Source organism: Corvus hawaiiensis, chromosome 27 (assembly GCF_020740725.1).
Source record: "Corvus hawaiiensis isolate bCorHaw1 chromosome 27, bCorHaw1.pri.cur, whole genome shotgun sequence".
In the NCBI taxonomy this organism is placed as follows: Eukaryota; Metazoa; Chordata; class Aves; order Passeriformes; family Corvidae; genus Corvus; species Corvus hawaiiensis.
The window spans coordinates 2,200,192-2,226,071 of NC_063239.1; the positions used below are offsets into that span (position 1 = coordinate 2,200,192).

At 54.0% G+C, this 25,880-nt stretch overlaps 2 protein-coding genes across 3 annotated transcripts in view; one reads left to right on the forward strand and one right to left on the reverse strand.

Moving 5' to 3' along the window:
* Window positions 1-17,131, reverse strand: part of XPO7 (exportin 7) — a 73,659-nt gene extending 56,528 nt beyond the window's left edge. Inside the window, exons 1-5 of one of the 2 annotated variants that reach the window (XM_048287297.1) lie at window positions 17,036-17,131; window positions 8,853-8,999; window positions 7,702-7,795; window positions 6,010-6,176; window positions 2,805-2,870 (exon numbers count right to left, since the gene is read on the reverse strand). In XM_048287297.1, the coding sequence (XP_048143254.1) occupies window positions 2,805-2,870; window positions 6,010-6,176; window positions 7,702-7,795; window positions 8,853-8,999; window positions 17,036-17,053 (492 nt within the window). In that variant the 5' untranslated portion in view covers window positions 17,054-17,131. Of the gene's footprint in view, window positions 1-2,777; window positions 2,871-6,009; window positions 6,177-7,701; window positions 7,796-8,852; window positions 9,000-17,035 lie in introns of both variants that reach the window. The other variant, XM_048287296.1, reaches the window with a different exon arrangement.
* A 1,034-nt stretch (window positions 17,132-18,165) lies between these two features.
* DOK2 (docking protein 2) lies at window positions 18,166-24,066 on the forward strand. The gene is made up of 5 exons (XM_048287506.1): window positions 18,166-19,178; window positions 20,631-20,921; window positions 21,015-21,123; window positions 21,529-21,710; window positions 21,810-24,066. Exons 1-5 carry the CDS (start codon window positions 19,116-19,118, stop codon window positions 22,683-22,685), a joined length of 1,521 nt encoding a protein of 506 aa, XP_048143463.1. The 5' UTR covers window positions 18,166-19,115; the 3' UTR covers window positions 22,686-24,066.
* The last annotated feature ends 1,814 nt before the right edge of the window (window positions 24,067-25,880 follow it).

The window sequence follows — 25,880 nt, forward strand, 5'->3', positions numbered from 1 at the left end:
ATCAGAGACTTTTACACCCATCGTGACCCTCAGCTCAGCACTGCAGCAAAATCTGCCTGGCTGAGGGGAAAACCATGGGAAAACCATGGGAAATCCACGGGAAATCCACGGAAGATGGGACAGCACCAGCTAAAGCTGCTCATCCCAGATTCCAGCAGCAATTCCAAGAGGCAGCACAGCCTTGGAGGGATCTTAAATCCACCTGGGAAAAGCTGGGCCAGGACTGGGCCTGGCCAGGCCTCAGGGGCTGTGAAAGGGACACGGCCTGGAGAATCCAGCAGGATTTGTGGGAAATTTATCCCAGAAATTCATTCAGAGTTTCATCCTGGGTGAAAGGGATGGTTTAAAAATGGGCACAGTTGGTTAACTTTGGATTTTATGTCCCTGGTCATGAGGGAGGGGCTGAAAATCAGAGACTTTTACACCCATTGTGACCCTCAGCTCAGCACTGCAGCAAAATCTGCCCAGCTGAGGGGAAAACCACGGGAAAACCATGGGAAATCCACGGGAAATCCACGGAAGATGGGACAGCACCAGCTAAAGCTGCTCATCCCAGATTCCAGCAGCAATTCCAAGAGGCAGCACAGCCTTGGAGGGATCTTAAATCCACCTGGGAAAAGGTGGGCCAGGATCGGGCCTGGCCAGGCCTCAGGGGCTGTGAAAGGGACACGGCCCAGAGAATCCAGCAGGATTTGGGAGCTTCCTGCTGGGAACACTGGGAAATTAATCCCAGAAATTCATTCAGAGTTTCATCCTGGGTGAAAGGGATGGTTTAAAAATGGGCACACTTGGATAATTTTGGTTTTATGTCCCTGGTCATGAGGGAGGGGCTGAAAATCAGAGACTTTTACACCCATTGTGACCCTCAGCTCAGCACTGCAGCAAAATCTGCCTGGCTGAGGGGAAAACCACGGGAAAACCATGGGAAAACCATGGGAAATCCACGGAAGATGGGACAGCACCAGCTAAAGCTGCTCATCCCAGATTCCAGCAGCAATTCCAAGAGGCAGCACAGCCTTGGAGGAATCTTAAATCCACCTGGGAAAAGCTGGGCCAGGATCGGGCCTGGCCAGGCCTCAGGGGCTGTGAAAGGGACACGGCCTGGAGAATCCAGCAGGATTTGTGGGAAATTTATGCCAGAAATTCATTCAGAGTTTCATCCTGGGTGAAAGGGATGGTTTAAAAATGGGCACAGTTGGTTAACTTTGGATTTTATGTCCCTGGTCATGAGGGAGGGGCTGAAAATCAGAGACTTTTACACCCATTGTGACCCTCAGCTCAGCACTACAGCAAAATCTGCCCGGCTGAGGGGAAAACCATGGGAAAACCATGGGAAATCCACGGGAAATCCACGGAAGATGGGACAGCACCAGCTAAAGCTGCTCATCCCAGATTCCAGCAGCAATTCCAAGAGGCAGCACAGCCTTGGAGGGATCTTAAATCCACCTGGGAAAAGCTGGGCCAGGATCGGGCCTGGCCAGGCCTCAGGGGCTGTGAAAGGGACACGGCCTGGAGAATCCAGCAGGATTTGTGGGAAATTTATGCCAGAAATTCATTCAGAGTTTCATCCTGGGTGAAAGGGATGGTTTAAAAATGGGCACAGTTGGTTAACTTTGGATTTTATGTCCCTGGTCATGAGGGAGGGGCTGAAAATCAGAGACTTTTACACCCATTGTGACCCTCAGCTCAGCACTGCAGCAAAATCTGCCCAGCTGAGGGGAAAACCACGGGAAAACCATGGGAAATCCACGGGAAATCCACGGAAGATGGGACAGCACCAGCTAAAGCTGCTCATCCCAGATTCCAGCAGCAATTCCAAGAGGCAGCACAGCCTTGGAGGGATCTTAAATCCACCTGGGAAAAGCTGGGCCAGGACTGGGCCTGGCCAGGCCTCAGGGGCTGTGAAAGGGACACGGCCCAGAGAATCCAGCAGGATTTGGGAGCTTCCTGCTGGGAACACTGGGAAATTAATCCCAGAAATTCATTCAGAGTTTCATCCTGGGTGAAAGGGATGGTTTAAAAATGGGCACACTTGGATAATTTTGGTTTTATCTCCCTGGTCATGAGGGAGGGGCTGAAAATCAGAGACTTTTACACCCATTGTGACCCTCAGCTCAGCACTGCAGCAAAATCTGCCTGGCTGAGGGGAAAACCACGGGAAAACCATGGGAAAACCATGGAAGATGGGACAGCACCAGCTAAAGCTGCTCATCCCAGATTCCAGCAGCAATTCCAAGAGGCAGCACAGCCTTGGAGGGATCTTAAATCCACCTGGGAAAAGCTGGGCCAGGATCGGGCCTGGCCAGGCCTCAGGGGCTGTGAAAGGGACACGGCCCAGAGAATCCAGCAGGATTTGTGGGAAATTTATCCCAGAAATTCATTCAGAGTTTCATCCTGATGAAAGGGATGGTTTAAAAATGGGCACAGTTGGATAATTTTGGATTTTCTCCCAGGTCAATAAAGCAGGGCTGACAACAGGGCTCACACTCATCTTCACTAAATAATTCCTTATCCTTGTTCTTCCCCCTTCCCATCCCAGAAAACCACACCAAAACATGGGAAAAGATGGAAGATGCCAGTGAAACAAAACAATCCCTCAAGACAGGAGCTCTCAGCATCTCAGCACGAACAGGCAGCGACCGTGTACCACAACAACAAAAACCCCCAACAAACACAACAACACCCCCCTCAAACATCTCCCAGACAGCAAAATTCCCAAAAAAAAAACCCGGAAAAGGCAGGACACAACAATATGAATGAGAAAATTGGACACTTACTTCACTGAGGAAGGCTGTAGCACTTACTTGATTAATTTCATTCGTTAGTTGGGACAGGATTGTCACTCCTATGATGCAGTGCTCTACACTGTCCTGGGGAGGCAAAGGCACAGGCACAGCTTTCACTGGGCTGCACTTCCAAGGATTCATTTCCTTGGAAAAATTCCTGGCTAGAAAAGCTTAATCCTTCTTTTTCTGAGTGTGAAATAGCCCAGATTGTGAATTTCAAACGTGCTTTTAAAATCCGTGAGGCGAAAGGTTCTAAAGAGGAACGTGAGCTACCAAAATCAGGCCCCTTTATTCCATATTTTAATATTTTAATATTATCATTGCAATTAATTATTTTATTAAGATCTTTTTCCTGCGATGTCCTAACCCTGAGCAGATTTTTTTGGGGAGTTTTTCTATTTTTTGGGGTCAATTTTAAGGCAAAACACATGGAAAACTTCGGGAAATAAACTCCCAGCCGCCCATTTTTAAGCCCCTTTTCCCAAAGAATCCCATTTTTCCCCTTCTCCTCAACAAGGAGCCAGCTGTGGGTGCAGATTCCTCTTCCCTAAAAAGCTGAAAGCCTGGATGTAAGGATTGAAGAGAAACAACCTGGAATTTGTTCCTTTTCCCCAACTTCTGCACCTAAATCCTGGCTCTGCACCTCCTGCCCTAAACTCCAGCTCCAAAGACTCATCTGCAATCGAGAAATTCAGGAATCTTTCAGGATTTGGGGACCTCGGGCACAAGAAAATCCCAGGAGAAGCCCTTGGAAAAGGCCACGGAAGCACCTCTGGATCCAGGGAAGCCTCCTGGGTGTTTTGGCAGCCAGGAAATGGGATCGGAGGAGGAATTGTCTCCACACTAATTAATTAAAGGTCTTAATTACAAATCCCACGTCCCCTGGGCCGGGAGCAGGAAAATGAGGGATGCAGCTCTGGGAATTGCAGCCAAAAGCACCTGAGGAATATTTGGGATGGAGTCAGGAGGCCTGGAAAGCAACGGAATCTTTGAATGGCTCCATCTCCCAATCCGCTTCACTGCAGCGAGAGGGAAACGCCAAAACATCCGAATTTAGCCAAAAAAACCCCCGGGATTTGGCTAAAAAACAAGGATTGAGCTAAAAAAAAAATTCGGATTTGGCTAAAAAAATTAAGGTTTAGCTCAAAAATATTCGGATTTAGCTAAAAAATATTTGGATTGAGCTAAAAAAAATTCGGATTTGGCTAAAAAAATTAAGATTTAGCTAAAAAATATTCAGATTTAGCTAAAATACTTGGATTTAGCTAAAAAAAATACTTAGGTTTTGCTAAAAAATATTTGGATTTGGCTAAAAATAATCAGATTTGGCTAAAATATATTTGGATTTGGCTAAAAAATATTTGGATTTAGCTAAAAAATATTCAGGTTTGGCTACAAATATTTGGATTTAGCTAAAAAAAATTCGGATTTGGCTAAAAAAATTAAGATTTAGTGAAAAAATATTAAGATTTAGCTAAAAATATTCGGATTTAGCTAAAAGTATTAGGATTTAAATATTTGGGTTTAGCTAAAAAAACATTCAGATTTAGCTAAAAAATATTTGGATTTAGCTAAAAAGTATTCAGATTTAGCTAAAAATACTCAGATTTGGCTAAAAAAATTAAGATTTAGCTAAAAAAAATTAGGATTTGGCTAAAAAAATTTAGGATTTTGCAAAAAAAAAACCTTAGCTTAAAAAATATTAGGATTTAGCTAAAAAATATTCGGATTTAGCTAAAAGTATTAGGATTTAGCTGAAAAATATTTGGGTTTAGCTAAAAAATATTTGGATTTGGCTAAAAATATTCGGATTTGGCTAAAAAAATTAAGATTTTGCTAAAAAAATTAAGATTTAGCTAAAATACTTGGATTTAGCTAAAAAAATACTTGGATTTTGCTAAAAAATATTTGGATTTGGCTAAAAAAATTAAGATTTAGCTAAAAAGTGTTAGGATTTAGCTAAAAATATTTGGATTTGGCTAAAAATATTCGGAGTTAGCTAAAAAATAGGAGTTAGCTAAAAAATATTTGGATTTGGCTAAAAAAATTTAGGATTTAGCAAAAAAAATACTATTTAGCTTAAAAAATATTAGGATTTAGCTGAAAAATATTCAGGTTTAGCTAAAAATATTTGGATTTGGCTAAAAAATATTTGGATTTAGCGGAAATACTTGGATTTGGCTAAAAAATACTCGGATTTCCCTAAAAATATTCAGACTTAGCTAAAAATATTGGGATTTGGCTAAAAAATATTCGGATTTAGCGAAAAAATATTCGGATTTCGCTAAAATACTTGGATTTAGCTAAAAAAATATTCGGATTTGGTTAAAAAATATTCGGATTTGGCTAAAAAAATTAAGATTTAGCTAAAACATATTAGGATTTAGCTAAAAAATATTAGGATTTGGCTAAAAAATACATGGATTTGGCTAAAAAATATTCGGATTTGGCTAAAAGTATTGGGATTTGGCTAAAAAATATTCAGATTCGGCTAAAAAATATTCGGGTTTGGTTATAAAATACTTGGATTTGGCTAAAAATTATTCGGATTTGGCTAAAATATTCAGATTTGGCTAAAAAATTAAGATTTAGCTAAAACATATCAGGATTTGGCTAAAAAATATTTGGATTTCGCTAAAAAATACTCAGATTTAGTTAAAAATATTCGGATTTGGCTAAAAAATATTCGGATTTGGCTAAAATACTTGGATTTAGCGAAAAATATTTGGATTTGGCTAAAAAATATTTGGATTTAGCTGAAAGTATTGGGATTTGGCTAAAAAATATTCAGATTCGGCTAAAAAATATTCGGGTTTGGTTATAAAATACTTGGATTTGGCTAAAAATTATTCGGATTTCGCTAAAAAGTATTCGGATTTAGCTAAAAATATTCGGATTTGGCTAAAAAATATTCGGATTTAGCTAAAAATATTCAGATTTAGCTACAAAACATTCGGATTTAGCTAAAAAATATTTGGATTTAGCTAAAAAATACATGGATTTGGCTAAAACATATTCAGATTTCGCTAAAAACATTCAGATTTCGCTAAAAATATTCACATTTAACTCAAAAAATTCCGATTTAACTCAAAAAAAAAAGGAGCCGGTTGCCCTGGGAAGCCGCTCCTCCAAAGCACCGACACAGAAGAGGCCGAGCTCCCGCAGAACAGCTGGAAAAGCGCTGGATTTGGGGAATGCCGGCAATTCCAGGCGGGAATCTGACCTGCAGGAACCTGGTGACGTCGTTGATGACGTTCCTGAAGACGTACTCGTCCTTCTGGCAGTCGAACCAGCCCAGCTTGGTGATCCTGGCGTAGAGCTGGATCAGCGCCTGCGTCACGAACGTCGCCAGCTTCGGCCTCGTGGCCAGGTAGTTCAGCACATAATTCCCTGGAAAAGAAGGAAAAGATGGAGCTGGAGGGAAAATCCAGCCCTGGGAGGGGTTTCCAGGTGTTTTCCACCAAAGGGAAAAGGAGCTCTGGGGAGGTTGGTTGGAGAGAATGGATGCAGGGAGGTGAAAGGGATATGGGGGATAAGAGGTGAAGGGTGGGGTTTGGTTTGGGAATTGTAGGAATGCAGAGTGCTGGGAATATTTCTCTGCCTGTTTTTAAGGGTTTTTACCCCCCTGAACAACATCGCTTTTACCTCCAACCTTGGAAAAAATTAGCAACAGTCAGACAAGAACTGGAAAATGCAGAGGTGGGAATGAGGTGATGGACGACGATGGGAGACTGGCACAGGGTGGAAAATTTAGAGGTTTTGGGCTTCTCTTTGTAGTAAAGAGATGAGAGTAAAAAAGATCCAAGTGGAGGATTGTTGTTGTTCTCTAAACCTTCTTCTCCTTCTTCTACCACTCCACGTTCTGCAGTAAAAGTGGTTTGGGATGATTGGATAGAGAATTCCGCAGTTCCTGCCCGTGTTACTGAATAACGGGTAGGAAAGTGAAAATAATGCACGTTTTTAGTAACTATTGGTTAAAATATCTTTAGAAGGCTGTGTAAATCTTGGTAATTGGACTCATTCCTACTTTCCTTCCTTCCATGCTGTACCTGGGTCACGCTGGTGGCTCTGTTCCTCTGATAAGACTCAATAAAGAACTCTCTGGAAGCACTGAAACTCCAGGAAAAGTCTGGGTTTATCTTTGAAACTCCTTGCAAGGATTTCAGTAAATTCTCTCCCATCAGGAGGGATTTGATTTAGGGCACGGCTCGGTGTCAGGAATTGAAGATGTTGGGAAAGGGTTGGATTTAGCCCTGGAATACAGCTGGAAAAAGGGTGGGATTCCCACCCTCAAACCTCATCTGTTGGCTCCATCAGCTCCAAAAATCAGGGAATTCTGAAGGTTGGAAAAGCCCTCGAAGGTCATGGAGGCCAAGCCCCATCCTCAAGGGCTGCCTCCACTTGCAGGGATGGGGATTCTGCCTGTTCCAAGGCTGGAAAACCCTTCAGATCCCAAGTATTTCCAAAGCTTTCCCTGGAGATGCCAATCTCCCATATCATTGGTAAAAAGGAAAGCAGGCTGAGGCATTTCCTGCTTCCCTGGAGGATCCAGGAAAGAGCAGGGATGGATTAAATCCCCAAAATCCAAATCCAAATGATATTCCAGACACCCATAAAGGCTTTTCTGCCTTGACCACATCCTTGGAAAAGCCGATTTTGCATTCCAAGGGAAATGTATCAAATCCACGTGGTTTATTCACCAGACCACGCAGCTGTCATTCCCTTTTATCCCAAAAAATTCCGCCTATCCAGCCTTGAACTCTGCTAACAACACAGCCAAGCCACCCCATCCACAATAAACCTTTGGAGCATCCCAAGTGGAAAGCCCACAGCTGGCAGGGAACCTCCCCCCCACGGAGAGGAGTCTCTGTGACCAAGATTCCATGGATTTGGTGGGAAAAAATTCCATACTCACGGATATCTATTCGCTGCTCCAGCGGCAGGGGGTTGTTTGTGCGTGACACCAGTTTGGTAAGGCAGGTGGCTGCCAGTAACTGGGAGTAGGAAGACTGGAAAAAACAAAACCAGAGGGAAAACAAATCCAAAAAAAAAAAAAAAAATAGGAATTTTAATTCATGGAGCAGAAATGGATTTGAAGCAAATTCCACACACACCCCCCCCCCCCACCCCCCGCCATGGAATTTAATCCTAAAGTGAAACAAGTTGGAGTTGAGGAAAGGAAGGAAAAGCTTTGGAAGAGCAGAACACCATGGAAGTGCCACTGGAAACTGCCAAAATATTGAAATTTCCTTCCATTCCATGCTGGAATGATCCCTGGGAGCCACAGGAAAGGGATAATTTAAATTAAAAAGCAGCTTCCATTTGTTATTAAATACAGGTTAAAATGTGTTTCCTATGGATCACTGAGCTAATCCTGGGATAAAAATCACGGAATTCAGCCACCTCAATCCCTTGGTTTGGTTTTTTTGTTTTCCTTCTGACCTGGCAAAGCAGGAGAGAAATCTTTAAAGCATTCCCATTTGGAAAAATAAAGGAAAAATAGCCAATTTTATGGAATTCAACCTGAATCCCAGAGTTGCCCAGGACAAGGGATCAAATTAAGGGATTATCCAAACTCCTTTGGGAAGGGCTGGGACTCCCTGACTCGGATTTCTTGTGGTATTTATCAACTGCATGGGAATTCCAGGATCCTGGAATGGTTTGGCTGGGAAGGGACCTTAAATCCCATCCAGTTCCAATCCCGACACCTCCCACTACCCCAGCTTATCCCAACCTGGCCTTGGACACCTCCAGGGATCCAGGAGCAGCCCCAGCTTCTCTGGGAATTCCACCCCAGCCTCTCCCCACCCTCCCAGCCAGCAATTCCATCCCAAAATCCCACCCTAATCCCCACCCTGTGCCAGTGGGAAGAACAACCAGAAACCCCAATTCCAGCTTGGAAGCTGCAATTCCACCTCCAACCCCGGCTGCCCGCAGCAGGAACCGCCTCGCTCGGATTTCTCGCGCCGTTTACGAACACCAAAAGCTGCGCTCGGGGCTGGGGGCAATTCCCTCATCCAAGGCTGGAATTCCAGGCTTTTGGGGGATCTCTGGGGATGCACTCACGCTGCCTCTCTCGAGGAGCAGCTGGCACTTGCTCAGGCAGTCGGGGCTGTTGGTGAACTCCACCAGCGCCTTCTCGGCCTGCAGGCGCGTGGCCGTGTCCGTGGTCTCATAGAGCTGCTTGCACAGGTTCTCCAGCTGGGCCAGGCTCTGGAAAACACGGAAAAACGGCATTTGGGCACACCTGGAAATGTAGGGAGAGCTAAAAATTTAGGGATGGAAGGGATGGAAGGGATGGAAGGCGAGTCCTCTGCACTGTCACCCCCGGTGTTGTGTTTGTGCACACACAAATTGAGCTTTCCGTAGCTTCTCCTTTCCCTTTCCCTTTCCTTTCCCTTTCCTTTCCCTTTCCCTTCCTTTACCTTTCCCCTTTCCTTCCTTTCCCTTTCCTTTCCCCTTCCCCCACCTTTCCCCTTTCCTTCTTTTCCCTTTCCTTTTCCTTTCCCTGTTGGGGGCCCGCTGTAACATTTCCCCTTTCCTTCCTTTCCCTTTTCTTTCCTTCCCCTTTCCCCTTCCCTTCCCTTTTCCCTTTCCCCTTCCCTTCCTTTCCCTTTCCCCTTTCCTTTCCCTTTTCCCTTTCCTTTCCTTCCCTTCCCTTTCCCCTTCCCCTTTTCTTCCCTTTCCCCTTCCCTTTCCCTTCCCCCTTCCCCAGTTCCCCCTTTCCCTTTTGTTGTTCTGTTGGATTTATGGAATTCCCTACAGGGGAATTCCTCTCATTTTCACCTCTTCCATGGAATCACAGACTGGTTTGGTTTGGAAGAACCTTAAATCCCATCCATTCCCATCCCCTGCTGTGGGCAGGGACACCTCCCACTATCCCAGGTTATCCCAGCCTGGCCTTGGACACTTCCAGAGATCCAGGGGCAGCCACAGCTTCCCTGGGAATTCCATCCCAGCCCCTCCCAGCCAGGAATTCCTTCCCGATATCCTGAACTTCACACTGTCAAATTCCTCCCAAACTCAGCTCGTGTTCCCTTTGCACGGAGCCATAAAGGATTTCATGGAATCACGGAACGGTTTGGGATGGGCATTCCCAATTCCCACTGTCCCTCAGCACCCCAGGACAGCGGGAGGAGCTCCCCCTGAACCTCCTCCATCACCGCATCCCAACCCCCTGGAGCAGGAACGGAAGGAGAACGGGATGGAGCCTCCCTGGACGCCTCCAAAGGGATTGAAAACCACCAGGCAGCTCCCGAGTGCTCAGACAGCCGGAACATATTCCCAGGAAATGGGATCGGGGCGGATGCTCCCCCCCGGTGACACCCGAGGTGTCCCAGTTAAAGCGCGGATTTGCAGCTGGATACAAACATTCCCTGGGGATTTTCCTGCTGGATTAACGAGCAGCTGTTCCCACCTGGAGCTTTCCAGGGGGGATCATTCCAAGCTGGGAATTTTGGGCTTTTCCAAAAACCAGGAGAGCGCTGGCTGTGGGATTTCTTTTCGGGAGAGGTTGTTTGGGATGAGGCTCCGGGATGAGCCGGTGGATGCAGCAGGGAACATTCCCTACACGGCAATTCCAGGCCAAAACCACCGGGAATTTGGGATCTGTGCTGCCAGGATAACCGGGAAACACGGAGAGGGACCCTCTGGAATAATTCTCTTCTTTTTCATCCCATCCCAGAGCTGTGATTCCTTGTTATTTTCATTTGTTTGGGAATAATCTCATGGAAAATGTTGCTCCAACAGCTTCACTTCCATTCCCTGGCCCGCACAAGAATCCCTGGGAAGCAGCTCCACCTCCTCAGCAGGAGAAGGATGAAGCACATCCCACAAATTCCAACGATTCTGGGACAAAACCCCCCAAGTTTTTACAATTTTCCAATCCCTGTGCAGGAATTCCGGGAGAAACCTGGGAATGGGGCTTTCCCTGCGGCCACTTCTCTTCCCACTTCCAAGGAACGATTCCCAGCGATTCCTGACTTGGAAGCCGCTTTTGTGTGACACTGGCAGGGACAAAACTCCCTTGTTTCTGCCTGATCCGTGCCAGCCTTCCCATGGATCCCGGGAATTAACTCCCTCGGAGCCACGGGAAAAACAGGGACACAATTCCCAAAGGCAGGAACAATCCACGGTCCCTCACAAGGGAATTAAAGCCCGGAATTCCCGTGGAAAACATCACAGGAAAAGCAAGGAATTATCCAGGAGTGAATCCAGCAGGGAAGGAAAGTGCTGGATTATTCCCAGGGGGATTCAAATCCCAGGTTTTAGTGCTGTGTCCCTGATTTCCTTCCACAGGATTCCTCTGGATACGGAGCTCGGAGGGGGCTGTGGGATGAGGGGAATTTAAGGACACGTGGAAAAAGCCCCAAATCCCAGGAGAGCAGCTCCAAGGGAAAGCTGAAATCCCTGGAAATTTGGGGAGGTTTCATCCTTAATTTCCATTAAATTTCCATCGTTTTATTTGTTAATTTCATGTGCACAAATATCCAAGGGAAAAAAACCCCACCAAATTCCTGCTAACTGCAATCCAACCAAAGAAACCCCGATGAAAACTCCAATTTTTGGGAATTCTCACCAACAAATTCCTTCACTTTCTTCCTGACTTCCTTATTACAACCAGGCAGAGCAGCTGAGCTTCCCTGATCCTTCATTCCATGAAATTTTCAGGATGTTTGAATCCCACCAGGAGCATCCGAGCCAGGCTTATTCCAGGCTGGAATGGGCAGGAATTGGGGTCATTCCCGGTGCTCCCTGGGCAGGTCCCGCTCCGAGATAAGAGCGGCACTGCCGGGACGATTGTGCCGGAGGGAGCTCTGGGGGACGCAGATAAGGAGAGGACGGGGAGCCAGCAGGCCTTGGGAGCCTCCGGAGCCTCTGGAATATCTGGAACCTCTGCCCACAGGGAAAACCAGCCCTGGATACAATTCCAATGAATCCAAAGTGGTGCTAGAGAATTCCAGGATGGTTTGGGTTGGGAGGATCTTAAATCCCAATGCTGACGCTTTCCACGATCCCAGATTATCCCAACCTGGCCTTGGGCACATCCAGGGATCCAGGGACAGCTCCAGTTCCTCTGGGAATCCCATCCCAGCCAGGAATTTCTTCCCACCATGCCATAAATTTCCTCTCTTTCAGCACTGGCAACAATCCCTTATCAGTTTTTCCTTGTCCTCCAATATTTTATGCCTAAGGAACATCGACCAGGCTGGGATTGCTGGGAATGTTCAGCTGGAGAAGGGAAATTCCAGGGAGAGCTCCGAGCCCCTTGCAGGGCCTGAAGGGGCTCCAGGAGAGCTGGAGAGGGGATGGAGGGACAGGACCCAGGGAGTGGCTTCCCACTGGGAAAGCGGAGATTTGGGTGGGATATTGGGCAGGAATTCCTTTGGGAAGGAGTGAAGTGAGCACTGGGAATCATCTCCAGCTCCCTGCGGCTGGAAGGGAATCCAGGAATGAGCCTTTTCCAGCCTTTTCCAGCCTTTTCCAGCGGGGTGTCCTTGGACTGTAACTCCTGCAATCACTGGGTCCACAAACAGGGCACAGGAATTCCCACAGGAATTCCACCGCAACACCGGGATGGGGCAGCATGAGGCTGAAGTCTTGGAAAAGACCACCTGGAATTACTGGATTTGGTTTTCCGGTCAAGCCCGGGTGGTGCAACCTCTGGAAAAGCTGGAATTGAACCCAGAGCCCCCTGGATCTCCTTCCTGGCTTCTCCCTGCTCTTCATTTTCCAAGGAATTCGGACTGTTGAGGTGTCAGATCCCTGATTTCCCTATTCCCAGCAGCCACCTCAGCCTGAAAATCATGGAATTTGGGTTGGAAAACACTTCCAAGATCCAAATCCAAGAGTTCTCCCTGCAGTGCCAAGGCTGCCACTGAACATTCCCAAAATGCCACATCCAGGTGGATTTTAAATCCCTCCAGGACATCCTGGGACCTCCCAGTATCCCAAATTTCCTTCATTTCAGCTTCCAGGACATCCTGGTACCTCCCAGTATCCCAAATTTCCTTCATTTCCGCTTCCACGACATCCTGGTACCTCCCAGTATCCCAAATTTCCTCCATTTCAGCTTCCAGGACATCCTGGTACCTTCTCCCTATCCCTTTCCAGCCAATGGAAGTGACCACTTTTAATCATTCCAAGATTTCCCAAATCCAAGGCAAAGGAAACATCCAGCACAGCCCCAGGATCCATCCCTATCCCAGAGAGGAATATCCCCATGGAATTGCATCCCACCTTGGGGCAGCAGCATGGAAACCACGTCAGGAAGTGGAATTCAAAGGAAAAATGGGAAAATCTGCTTCCAAAGAGGAAAAAAAAATGGGATTTATGACCCCCCCCTTGCCTCCTCCGCTCCAAGGAGGATCAAGTGATGCTTCCAAAACTTGGAAAATCCCAAAAATATTCATTCCAAGAGCTGTTTATTTGCAGAAAAGTTGGTGCTGGAATAATTTTCTGGAAGGATTTTCCTTCCCAGGCACCCGGATCATCTGATCCCGCTCTCCTACATTCCCATCACTGCATCCTTTGTTCCCAGACATTTCCCTTTGGAGAGCCAGGGAAGCAGCTCCGAGCACAAAATTCCCACCAAAACCTGCAGGGATCACTCGCAGTTCCCAGAATTTCTGATTTTTCAGGATGAAAATGAGGTCAAATCCATTAAAAAAACGGGTTTGGGCTTCACCATTCCAGGTAAAATCCGTAAAAAGTGGTTTTGGGGCTTCTTCACACTGGGAAAAATCCATCAAAAATTAATTTGGGCTCCACTGCTCCAGGTAAAATCCATGGAAAAATTTTTGGGCTTCATCACACAAGGTAAAATCCCTAAAAAAATGGATTTGGGCTTCATCATTCCAGGTAAAATCCGTAAGAAGTGGTTTTGGGCTTCTTCACTCCAGGAAAAATCCCTAAAAAAATGGATTTGGGCTCTATCACTCCAGGTAAAATCCATAAAATTTTTGGGAGCTTCTTCACACCAGGTAAAATCCATAAAAAAATATTTTTGGGCTTCACCAAACCAGATACAATTCCATAAAAAAATCTTTTAAGGCTCCAGCACATCCGGTAAAATCCATAAAAAATGAATTTAGGTTTCATCACACCAAATAAAATCCAGGAAAAATCTTTCTGGGCTCCACCACGCCAGGTAAAATCCATGGAAAATCTTTTTGGGCTCCGCCAGACCAGGAACAAATCCCTAAAACTGGATTTGGGCTCCACCACAACTCCCAAAGTTCCTCTGGGAATATTTGCCACCCAAAGCGAAGCTCTCAGGAAGCAGCAGCAGGATTTTCCCAACTTCCCAAACCCTGCCCGGCTGCTGCCAGCTGGGATTTATTCCCAAATCCCTGTTCCCATTAAACCAAGATCCGTTCCCAAAGCTTATTCCATAAAAACACCTCTGCACTGCTCGCTCTGGAGCCAGGCTGGGAGAGCTGGGAATGTTCAGCTGGAGAAGGGAAATTCCAGGGAAACCTTGGAGCCCCTTGCAGGGCCTAAAGGGGCTCCAGGAGAGCTGGAGAGGGACTGGGGACAAGGCATGGAGGGACAGGACCCAGGGAATGGCTTCCCACTGGGAAAGGGGAGATTTCTGTGGGATTTTGGGAAGGAATTCCTGGCTGGGAGGGTGGGGAGGGACTGGGATGGAATTCCCAGAGCAGCTGTGGCTGCCCCTGGATCCCTGGAAGTGTCCAAGGCTGGGTTGGGATAAGCTGGGACAGCGGAAGAATTCCTTCCCAAAATCCCATGTAAACCTCCTCTCTTCCCATTCCAACCCCTTTCCCCTTTTCCCGTCACTCCAAACCCCTCCCCAAACCCCATCCAGCTCCCATTTTCAGCTCCGTTTTTCCCACACCGCAATTCCGGGTGCTGCGAGTTTGCAAATCCCTTTTCCAGCCGTGGAACATCTCCCAAAGTTCTGCTGTTAAACTTTAACCCCGCCGAGCACAACAATCCCAACCCCTCCAGCTCCAACTTCCACCTTGCTCAATCCAAGATTTAACACGGAAAACCCGGATTTGAAGCCGAGTTCCGGCTGCATCCCAAGGAAAATCGGGATTGTTTCCCTGCAGGAAAATTCTGGTTAATCATGCAGCAATCCCTCTCTTCCCATGGGATCTTTTCCCAGGACACAATTCCCAACCACATTCCCGGCCAACCTGCCTCTCTCCCGGGTTAATAAACTGCTCACCCTCGTGGTTCCCGGGATTGATTTATTCCCAAAGTTCCAGGGATAATAAATAACTCCCAGGCGTTCCAGTTTATCCAAGTTTATCCAAGGTTTTGGCCTCCATGCAAATCCAGCGCCGGCTCAACCAAAATACGATGCAAAAACCACCCCCAGCTGCGCCTGGTTCGACTTCGGCTGCCTCCGACAGCGGCGGCAGCGGCTCCTCACGGGGTCTGGGGTCCCTTTCACAGGGTCTGGGGTCCCTTCAGAGGGTTTGGGGTCCCTTTCACAGGGTTTGGGGTCAATTTCAGAGGGTTTGGGGTCAATTTCAGAGGGTTTGGGGTCAATTTCAGAGGGTCTGGGGTCAATCTCAGAGGGTTTGGGGTCCCTTTCACAGAGTCTGGGGTCCCTTTCACAGGGTTTGGGGTCAATTTCAGAGGCTTTGGGGTCCCTTTCACAGGGTTTGGGGTCAATTTCAGAGGGTCTGGGGTCAATCTCAGAGGGTTTGGGGTCCCTTTCACAGAGTCTGGGGTCCCTTTCACAGGGTTTGGGGTCAATTTCAGAGGCTTTGGGATTCCTTCAGAGAGTCTGGGGTCAATTTCAAAGGATTTGGGGTCAATTTCAGAGGGTTTGGGGTCCCTTCAGAGGGTCTGGGGTCAATCTCAGAGGGTCTGGGGTCCCTTTCGCAGGGTTTGAGGTCAATTTCAGAGGGTTTTGGGTCCCTTTCACAGGGTTTAGGGTCCCTTTCAGCAGATTTTGGGCCCTTTCCGAAGGTTTAGGGTCTCTTTCCAAGGGGGTTTGGGTCCCTTACAGAGGATTTTAGGTCCATTTCAGAGGGTTTAAGGTCCCCTTCAGAGGGTCTAAGGACTCTTCAGAGGCATTCTGGGTCCCTTTCAAAGGTTTTAGAGCAAATTTCAGAGGGTTTGGGTCCCTTTCAGAGGTTTTAGGGTCCCTTTCAGTGAGTTTTGGGGTGCTCTCAGAGGGTTTAGGTCCCATCGAAAGAGTTGAGGGACCCTTTCAAAGGGTTTTGTGTTCCTTCAGAGGGGGTTTGAGCCCCTTCCTTGGGGTTTTGGGTCTCTTTCTGAGCGGGTTTTGGTCCCACTCCGAGGGTTTTAGGTCCCTTTCAGAGGGATTTGTGTCTCTCTCGGAGAGTTTAGGTAATTTTCAGAGGGTTTAGGTAATTTTCAGAGGGTCTGTGGACACTTTCCATGGGGTTTTGGGCCCGTTCAGAGGGGTTTTGGTCCCTCCAATCCAGCCTGGAAGCCGCTGCCATCCCTGATTTCCCTCCCGGCTCCCGCCCCACGAACCTCTCCCCTCCGGCTTTCACTCTGAACACTCATTAAACACCTTCCCCCAACTCCAGGTCCCCACACGGCTGCAAACCGATCCGGACCCCGCTGGAATACGATCCAAACACATCCCAAGGATCCCCACAAGGACGCGAATGCCAACAGCGAGACCAGGGAGCTGATCCCCCAAAAACCCCGGGTGAGAGGAACAGGGGCAGCGGCTGACAGCGGGGGCCTGGCTGCTGCTTTCCGAGGGGAAAACCGGGATTTGAGCGGCCTTTTCCCAAATATTTCCTTACCGGGACCCCACAGCGGCGGCGAGAGAGGGGGCAGAGAGATGTGGGGGGACACAGCTGGGAGCAGGGAGACCCAGCGGGGACACGGGTGTGGGACACGGTGGGGACGGGGACACACGGCGGGGGGACACCGGGAGGCACCGGCGGACACGCGATGGGGCCGGGGGGACACGGCGTGGACACGGGGGACACACGACGGGGACGGGAGGAGCCGCCGGCGGCCGGGGGGGATCCACGGTGGGGACACAGGGACACACACAGGGACACACGGCGCGGACACCGGGACACGGGGGGGACACCGAGAGGCCGCGGAGGCGGCGGCGACACCTCCTCAGCGAGCGGGGCCTGCGGGCCGCCGCCGCCTGGGCCGCGCCGGGCCTGGCCGGGCCTGGCCGTGCGGGGCTCGGCCGCGCGGGGCGGGGGGGCGGCGCGGGGGTGCCGGGAGGGCGGCGGGCGAGCCCGGAGGAGCCCCGCGGCGCGGCCGGCGCTCACCTGCACATGATCCGCCATCTTGCCCCATTCATGCTCCGCTCGCGCCTCCGCCCCCGCCTGCGCCGGGCCCGGCGCCACCGCGTCCCCCCGCGCCGCCGCCCGCACCGCGCATGCGCCGCGCCGGGACGCGCCCCCCCCCCGCCGCCCGGGCCCCGCCCCCCGCGCGCGGCCCCGCCCCTCCCGCGCATGCGCCCGCCGGAAGGACACGCCCCCTGCGCCCGCCCCGCCTATCCGGCGCCTGCGCGCGCCGAAGGGACACGCCCCTCGCCGCTTAAGCCACGCCCACAAAGGCGGTGGCCACGCCCCTCGGGGTGCGCGCGCCGCTTCAGGCCACGCCCCGCCCCCGCCCAGGCCACGCCTCCTCGCCCGTGCGGAGCCTGCGCGCGGCGCCGGGACTCGCCCACAGCGCCCGGGCCACGCCCCCGGTGCGCGCGCGGCGCGCGGCGTCTGACGTCACGGCGGCGGCGCGGCGCGGGGGAAGGAGGGAGGGGCGCGAGCGGGGTTTGTTGACACGGCCTTAAAGGGGCCGCGCACCCCCGCGACCGCGGCGACAGCGGCGACACCACTGTGACCAGGGTGACCAGCACACCCAGTGCCCCCAGTATAACCAGTGCCTCCAGTGTCACCAGTGCGACCACTGACACCAGTAGGGCCAGTGCCCCCACTATAACCAGTGCCTCCAGTGCCTCCAGTGCGACCACTGACACCAGTAGGGCCAGTGCCCCCAGTGCCCCCAGTATAACCAATGTCACCATGTGACCACTGACACCAGTAGGGCCAGTGCCCCCAGTGCCCCCAGTATAACCAGTGTCACCATGTGACCACTGACACCAGTAGGGCCAGTGCCCCCAGTGCCCCCAGTATAACCAGTGTTACCATGTGACCACTGACACCAGTAGGGCCAGTGCCCCCGGTGCCCTCGGTGCCCCGCCCCCAGGCCCTCGCACCAGTGCTCCCAGTTACCGCAGCCCAGCCCCAGTGTCTGCCCTGCCCCAGTGCTCCCAGTTCCCCCATCCCCCATTTCCCTCCCCGCGCTGCCGCAGCCTCAAAACCTCTTCCTCCCCCTCCCCCTCCTCGCCCTCACCTTCCCCATTTCCCCCCAACCCCCCCCTCCCATGGCTCCACCGCCCGCACTGGGAGCACTGGTTTGGACTGGGATGCTGGGCAGGGGCACGGCTGGGGGGTCGCCGCCCCCCGGGGCACCCCCGGGACCATTTCCCAGGTGGGAAAAGCCTGGCAGGGCCGTGGCGGGGCTGCCCAGCGCCCGGTGGCCTGTGCCCGGTGGCCTGTGCCCGGTGGCCTGTGCCCAGTGCCCAGTGTCCAGTGCCCTCCCCTGTGCCCAGTGTCCTGCCCAGTATCCTAGCCGGTGACCAGCGTCTTGTCCAGTGTCCTGCGCCCTGCCCAGTGCCCAGTGTCCTGCACTGGTGCTCAGTGCCCTGCCAAGTGTCCTGTGCCCGGTGTCCTCCACCAGTGTCCAGTGCCCTGCCCAGTGCCCGGCGTCCTGCCCCAGTGTCCTGCAACTGTGCCCAGTGCCCAGTTCCCAGTTCCCAATGCCCAGTGCCCAGTGCTCTGCCTAGTTCCCTGTTCCCAGTGCCCAGTTCCCGGTGTCCTGCCCAGTGACCAGTTCCCGGTGTCCTGCACCTGTGCCCAGTGTCCAGTACCCAGTTCCTAGTGCCCACTGTCCTGCACCTGTGCCCAGTGTCCAGTGCCCTGCCCATTTCCCAGTGCCCAGGACCAGTGCCCAGTGCCCAGTTCCCATGTCCCAGTTCCCAGTGCCCAGTTCCCAGTGCCCTGCCCAGTGTCCAGTGCCCTGCCCAGTGCCCAGCAGCACCACAGGGTGGCACGCGGGCGTGTCCAGCAGTGCCACACCCACCTGTCCGGCGGTGCCACGCCCGTGTCCCTGTCCCCGCGTGGGGACCCACAGGAAGCCACCGCCAGCAGAGGAAACGGCGGAGCCCGAGCTGAGCACGTCACGAGCTGAGCCGGCCCCGGTGGCACCGGGGAGGGGACGCGGCCCCGAGGGACCCCCGGGGGACACTCCGGACACGCCGGACACGCCGGACATGCCGGAGGTGCTCGGATGGAGGAGCCGGTGGTGAAGCAGGGCGGGATCTACCTCCAGCTCCAGCAAACCTTCGGGAAGGTCAGGGGGATTCGGGGGGTCCTGGAAAGCCACGGGGGCGTTGGGATGTGGGGTCCGGGGGTGAATCCCATGGGAATGGGGTGATCCCACCCGTTGGATGCTCAGTGTCCCTTCAGGCAGCGCGGGGGGGGGAGGGGGAACGGGAGGTGCTGGGGGTGCTTTGTAGGGACCCCCCAAGAGAGGCTCTGCAGAGCTGGGGGTGACGGATGTGACCCTAGAGCTGAGGGGTGACAGATGCCACCTCCAGAGCCACGCTGGGTGACGGATGTGACTCCCAGAGCCACAGTGGGTGACAAATCCAACCCCCAAAGCCAGGGGGATGAGGGATGTGACCCCCAGAACCACAATGGGTGACAGCTACAACCCCCCCCAGAGCCACGGGGTGACAGATGTGACCCCCAGAGTCACGGGGTGACAGATGTGACCCCGTGTGGCCCGGAGCCACAACGGGTGACTGATGTGACCCCCCAGAACCAGGGGGGGTGACAGATGTGTCCCCGAGCCCCACGTTGGGTGCTGGATGTGACCCCCAGAGCTGCCTTGTGTGACAGACGTGACCCCCAGAACCACAATGGGTGACAGCTACAACCCCCCCCAGAGCCGAGGGGTGACAGATGCCACCTTCAGAGCCACGTTGGGTGACGGATGTGACCCCCAGGGCCACGCTGGGTGACGGATGTGACCCCCAGAGCCACGGGGTGACGGAAGTGACCCCCAAAGCCACATTTGGTGGCAGCTCCACCCGGTGGGTGACAGCTGTGGCCCCCGAAGCCGCGCTGCTTCCGCCGCTCATCGAGGCCGGGGTTGGGCAACGGCTCTGAGGGGAAGGAGCTGAGGGGCCTCTCCTGCTCCTCTCCCGGGTTTTGCTCCCCGTGGACCCCATCCCGAGGGGATCCACGCCACGGGAAGGGCAGCGATCCCAACATCCCATCCCGGGAAAAGGGAGCCGTGTCCCGGCACGGCCCGCGGGCCCCGGAGCTGCCGGGGAGGATTCGCCGCCGGTTTTGGGGCTGACTTCCCCTGCCCCCACTTCCCCTCTGCTGTGGGGCCTCCCACGCTCCGGGACCTGGAACTGCTGCTCCTGCCAGGGGAGAGTCGAAAAGTTGGGTTTTTTAGGGAAAATGGAAGAAAAAAGGAGCTGGAAGTCGTTCAGGGCTGTGGGGGGCTGCAGATGAGGGGTTGGGATTGGAGTTGGGATTGGGTGAGCCTGGGATGCTGCTGGTGCTGGAAAGGCCTTGCTGCATGCCAGGGATGTTTATCCAGGGATTTTTAAACCCCAATTTATCTCACCCCCACCTTCAGCCAGTCCTGGCTGCGATGCAGGACCCTGCAGGGCTTTGCACCCTTGTCCTGCCTTGGGGTCCTGCATGATCGCGAGGGGATAAAAATTCCTGGAAGGATAAAACCCTCCTGGGAAGGCAAAACCCCACTGATTCATTCTCCCCACGGCAGAAATGGAAGAAGTTCTGGGGTGTCCTGTACCGGGAGAGCTCCTGCTCCACGGCCCGCCTGGAGCTGCTGGAGGGCTCGGGGCCGGCGGAGAGGCCGCGCAAGGCCGAGGGTGGCCGGCGCCTGGTCCGGCTCAGCGACTGCGTCCACGTGGCCGAGGCGGGCGGCGATGCCACCTGTCCCAAGGACACCGTCCCCTTCCTGCTGGAGACCACGGACCGGCGATTCCTCCTGGCTGCCGACAGCGCCGAGGCGGCCGACTGGATCCAGAGGCTGTGCGAGCTGGCGTTCCCGGTACGCGCCGGGAAAAGCGGGATAATGGGCTTGGGAAAGGTGGGATCCATTGGGAGGGATGGGACCCCTCACCTGTGCGCTTTCCCCGGACAGAGGAGCCGGGAGGAGCCAGCAGCGGCCAAGGAGGGCCCGCCGGGCTCGCTGGGCACCAAGGGCGAGTTCTCCATGGAGGAAAATTCCCTGTACAGCTCCCGGGGCAAAGGTAGGAGGAGCGGGGCTGGGGCTGCTGCGTGGGAGGCGAAATCTCCTCCCCAAAAACCTCTTCCTGCTGCGGTTGGCGGCGCTGGCTGTGCTGCGCTATCGGCAGTGGCCGGAGCTGTCCAGCCCTTATCAGCCGGACACCGCTGCCCCGGCTGGGGGGTCACCCTGGCCTCTCTGCGGGGTGGGACACATGTCCAGTGTCCACCCCGTCCATCCCCAGCTGGCCTGGAGCAGGTTGTCCCGGCTTGAGGGGTCACTCTGGCCCCTCTGTGGGGTGGGACACGTGTCCAATGTCCACCCTGTCCATCCCCAGCTGGCCTGGAGCAGATTGCTCTGGCTTGAGGGGTCACTCTGGCCCCTCTGTGGGGTGGGACACGTGTCCAGTGTCCACCCTGTCCATCCCCAGCCAGCCTGGAGCAGGTGTTTGAGGTGACAGTGAGGGTGACGCCGTCGTCGCAGCGCTGCCGCCTCCGGGGCCGCTGCATCCTGAGGGCCGGCGAGGAGGCGCTGGAGCTGCGGCACCTCCAGAGCCAGGAGATCCTGTACAGCTGGCCCTACCGCTTCCTGCGCCGCTTCGGCCGGGATAAGGTCAGTGGGGTGCGGGAAGGCCGGGCTGGCCATGGCCGTGGCCGTGGCCGTGGCCGTGGCCGTGGCCGTGGCGTGGGGACTGACCCCAGCCCCCCGCAGGTGACCTTCTCCTTCGAGGCCGGCCGGCGCTGCGCGTCCGGAGAGGGCAACTTCGAGTTCGACACCAGGCAAGGCAACGAGATCTTCCAGGCCATCGAGGCGGCCATCGACGTCCAGCGGGGCCGGGGGGCCGAGGGGACGCGCTGGGGGGGCCCCGCGGACGAAGCCCCACGGCCGCTTGACCACGCCAGGACGCCCAGCTGGGCACAGGGCCACGAGGAGCCCAAGTGCCCCTCTGGGGAGGGGAAGGTGCCCAAAGGGGAGGGGAAGGGGGTGAAGGCCAAAGCGGGGATGCCGCCCGGGGCTGGGGAGCCCTCGGGGCCCTTCCAGGCGTCGCGGGGTGCGGATTTTCCCTACGCCGAGCCCTGCGATTCCCTGCGCCGCGGGAATGCGCCGGCGGTGCCGGAGAAGGGCTGGAGGCAGGACGGTGCCAAGGTGGAGTCCGAGTACGCCGTTCCCTTCGACACCATCGCCAAGTCCTTCCTGGCGCGCCAGCTCGGCGGCCTGGGCTGTCCCCAGGAGGGGCTCCCCGAGCCCCCGAGTGGCCCCAGGGAGGCAGAGAGGGGCCGGCAGCCCCCCGGCCGCCCCACTGCCCCCAAACCCGAGCACATCTACGACGAGCCCGAGGCTCTCTGCGCCCTCTCCGTGTACGACGAGCCCGAGGAGGTGAAGGGGGAGGCGTGGAGGCTGCAGGCGGCCCCCGAGGAGCCCCCCGGGCAGGGCTGTCCCTACAACCCGCAGCGCGATGACTACGCCGTCCCCAAAAGGCCGGTCCCGCTCCGCCAGCCCTTCCTGCTGCAGGGCAAGGAGTGGCTCGGCGACAACGAGTACGACAACGTGGCCCTCAAGGGGGCCAAGAAGAGGAACCTGCAGTGAGCGGGAGCGGGGGGACGGGAGGAGGGGACACCCCAAATGCCCCGATCGGGCTTTACCCCAGCCCCGGCTGGGCTGAGACCAGCCCAGCTCAGCGCACCCGTGGCTGGGGAGGGGGCACGGGGACACATCTGGGCAGCGGTGCGGCACAGCTGGGTGGCGGCAGGGGACATCCAGGTGGCGGCAGGGGACAGCTGGGCAGCGCTGGGAGCGGGATGCGCCCACTGGAGGGCAGTGCGAGCCCGCCGGACGGGCGGTGCCCGGGCAGGGGTCCCCCCGCAGCCCCGCAGCCGCAGCCCCGGGACCCCAAATCCGCTCCTCACCCAGCGCAGCCTCGGGAGCAGCGGCTCTGCCCCCCCCACATCCCCCGGGATGCACTTCCAGAGGCAGCTGGGGCGGGAATGGGCCTGGGATGCTCGGTTGGCGCACTTCGGCAGGGATGCGCACCCGGAATCCCCCGGGATGCAGCTCCCACCCCATGGGATGGACGATGCTCATTCCAGGGATGGACATCCCAGATCCCCCGGGATGCAGCTCCCACCCCATGGGATGGACGATGCTCATCCCCAGGCATTCAGATCCCACAGCCGAGGCTCGCTGTGCCCCCAGTGCTCCCAGTGCTCCCAGTACGTTCTAGTGCCGCGGCAGGGCCAGGTCCTTCCCTGTCCGAAGGTCCCTCCAGCTCCTCTCTCAGCAATCCCACAAATTCCCGCTGTTCCAGCCACACTTTTGTTTTTAATTCCTGTTATAGCCCCCCTTTCCAGCCCCTCTGGATTCCAGATGGAATACTGGGCTTTATTTTCATGGAGATTTTCACGGCTGGCTCCAGTCCTCCCAGTACAAACCAGTACAAACCAGTACAAACCAGTGCACAGCCTCTGGGTCATCCTCCCTTTCCTCCTCCTCCTCTTCCCAACCACCTCCAGCCTTTCCTTGGATACATCCAGCCCCTCAACCAGACCCATCCCAATTCCCCATGGGTATTTCCCTGGCACCTGGATCCTGCTGGGACCCTCCATGGACACCTTGGACCCCCCCAGCTCCATCCCCACCCCGGAGAGACCTCGGGATCCCAGTTCCTCACCACCCCATCAGGTTTTCCATGGAAAGCGCAGACATGCCATGAATTATTTATAATCTCTCCCAATCAAAGGGAACGCTCAGGTGCTCCGGTTCATTTCCTGGATCCCGCGAATCCAAAGGGCGGATTTTAATAAGGCAAATTAAGTGCTTTTAATGAGAGACGCTGATTAAAGCTCCGTATCCATCGCTGCATCCCGGGCGGGATTGAAGGGAATGGGATGCGCAGGTGGGATCCCGCTCCAGGTGGGAAAAACACCTAAAATTGGGCCCGAATAAAGAAAAATCCCACATTTCCAGCACAGTTTTCCACACAGGACCAAGGAAAATCATTGCCGTGCCCTGAAAGGGGTTTGGGAGATGCTTCCCATCCTTTCCCAGACCCATTCCCATGGAAAAAAGGGGCGGTCCCTGTCCGTTCCCGGGGCTGGTTCCCATCTCCGGACTCAATCCAGGAGCATTCCCGAGCTGGAGCCAGGGGGACTCCTGGCATTCATCGGGAATCGATCGCTTGAGCACATGTTATTATTAATTAATTAACGCTCATTAGGGGGTTATTAATTATTCATCAGAGTTAACACAACCCTCCCTCCGCCAGCCCAGCTTCCCGCTCCATCCCTGCTCCTTCCGCCGTTTTCCTTCCTTAACCAAAGGGATGGAAACACTTCCCAGGCTTCGCTTCCCGATCCTGTGGGAAGCCAGGCTAACGAGGGATCGTCGGGAACGGCCCTATAAAAACATGGGAAGACTTCCCAGGCTGCACTTCCCAATCCTATGGGATCTGTAGCGGGCAGCCAGGGATCACTGGGAATGGCACCGATCATGTTTTAGAGGCAGCAGCAGGGATTGGGGGAAATTCTTTGAATTTTGGTGCTGGAATTGCGTCCCCTGCCTGCCCCATCCCCATGGATGCGGCTTAGGGTGGAAAAGGGGACCTGGCCTGGAGGATAAGTCTGGGTGAGGAGGATTCCAAGCTGGAAAAACCCTTGGAAGGGCTCAGCGAGGGGCTGGGCTGGGAAAAAAATCAATGGAAAAGAGGGAGGGAAGAGATTAAAGCCCAAAGCTCCAGACAAATGGAGAGATTTAATCTGATTTGGGAGTTATTGTCCTCATCGAGTTATGTGATTATGAATCATTTAAGAGCAGGGATAAGCAAAACAGGGATTTGTTCCGAGCTCCGAGGGGCTCCCGAGCCTCTTCCCAGGAGAGGAGCAGGGGCAGAGCCGCATCCCGGGATGGAGAAGGGCACGGAGCAGCATCCCGAGGGAAAACCGGGCTGGGGAGGCTTGGAGGGGCAGAGCGAGGAATGAGGGGTGTGGGAGTCTTTGGGATGGGAAAATAGGGATTGGGAATGACCAGGAATGCAGCCCTGGGGCGGAAAACCGGGAGGATCCCAGGGGAAAGGTGGGCTGGGAAGGGCAGAGCGAGGAAAGTGGGATAAGGAGATCTTCGGGATGGAGAGGATGGGGAAGGGATCAGGGATGCAGCCCTGGGGCAGAAAAGTGGGAGGATCCCAAGGGAAAGGTGGGCTGGGAAGGCTTGGAGGGGCAGAGTGAGGGCTGTGGGAATCTCTGGGATGGAGAGAATGGGAAAATTGGGATTGGGAATGGACCAGGGATGTATCCCTGTGGAGAAAACAGGGAGAATCCCAAAGGAAGGGTGGGCTGGGAAGGCTTGGACAGTCAAGGCACGGAAAGAGGGGTGCAGGAATCTCTGGGATGGGGAAAACAAGGAACAGACCTGCTGCAAACCGGGATGGGGACGCTTCCCAAGGCCTGGAGATGCCGCTCCCGGGCATTTTTCCCATTTTCCCCGCGGCTCCGCGCACCTCGTGGAGGCAGCTCGTTTTCCCATTAGTGTCTCCTTGGATTAGGGATGCGCTCGCTCTCCCGCTCCGGCCGAATCCCAGGCGCCAGCAGGAGCTGCAAACTGCGTTAGGGCCGTGCCGAGGAGCCCCTAACGGCATTAGCGGGGAGCATTAGAGGTGCTGAGTGACAAGGAGCTCATCAGGCCGGGATTGATGGAAATCCCATTCCCGGAGCTGGCAGGAGCAGGGCCCTTCATTCAGGAAAAATTGGCTAATTGGGGAGGTCTGGATTCTCTCCGCCTGTCTCATTC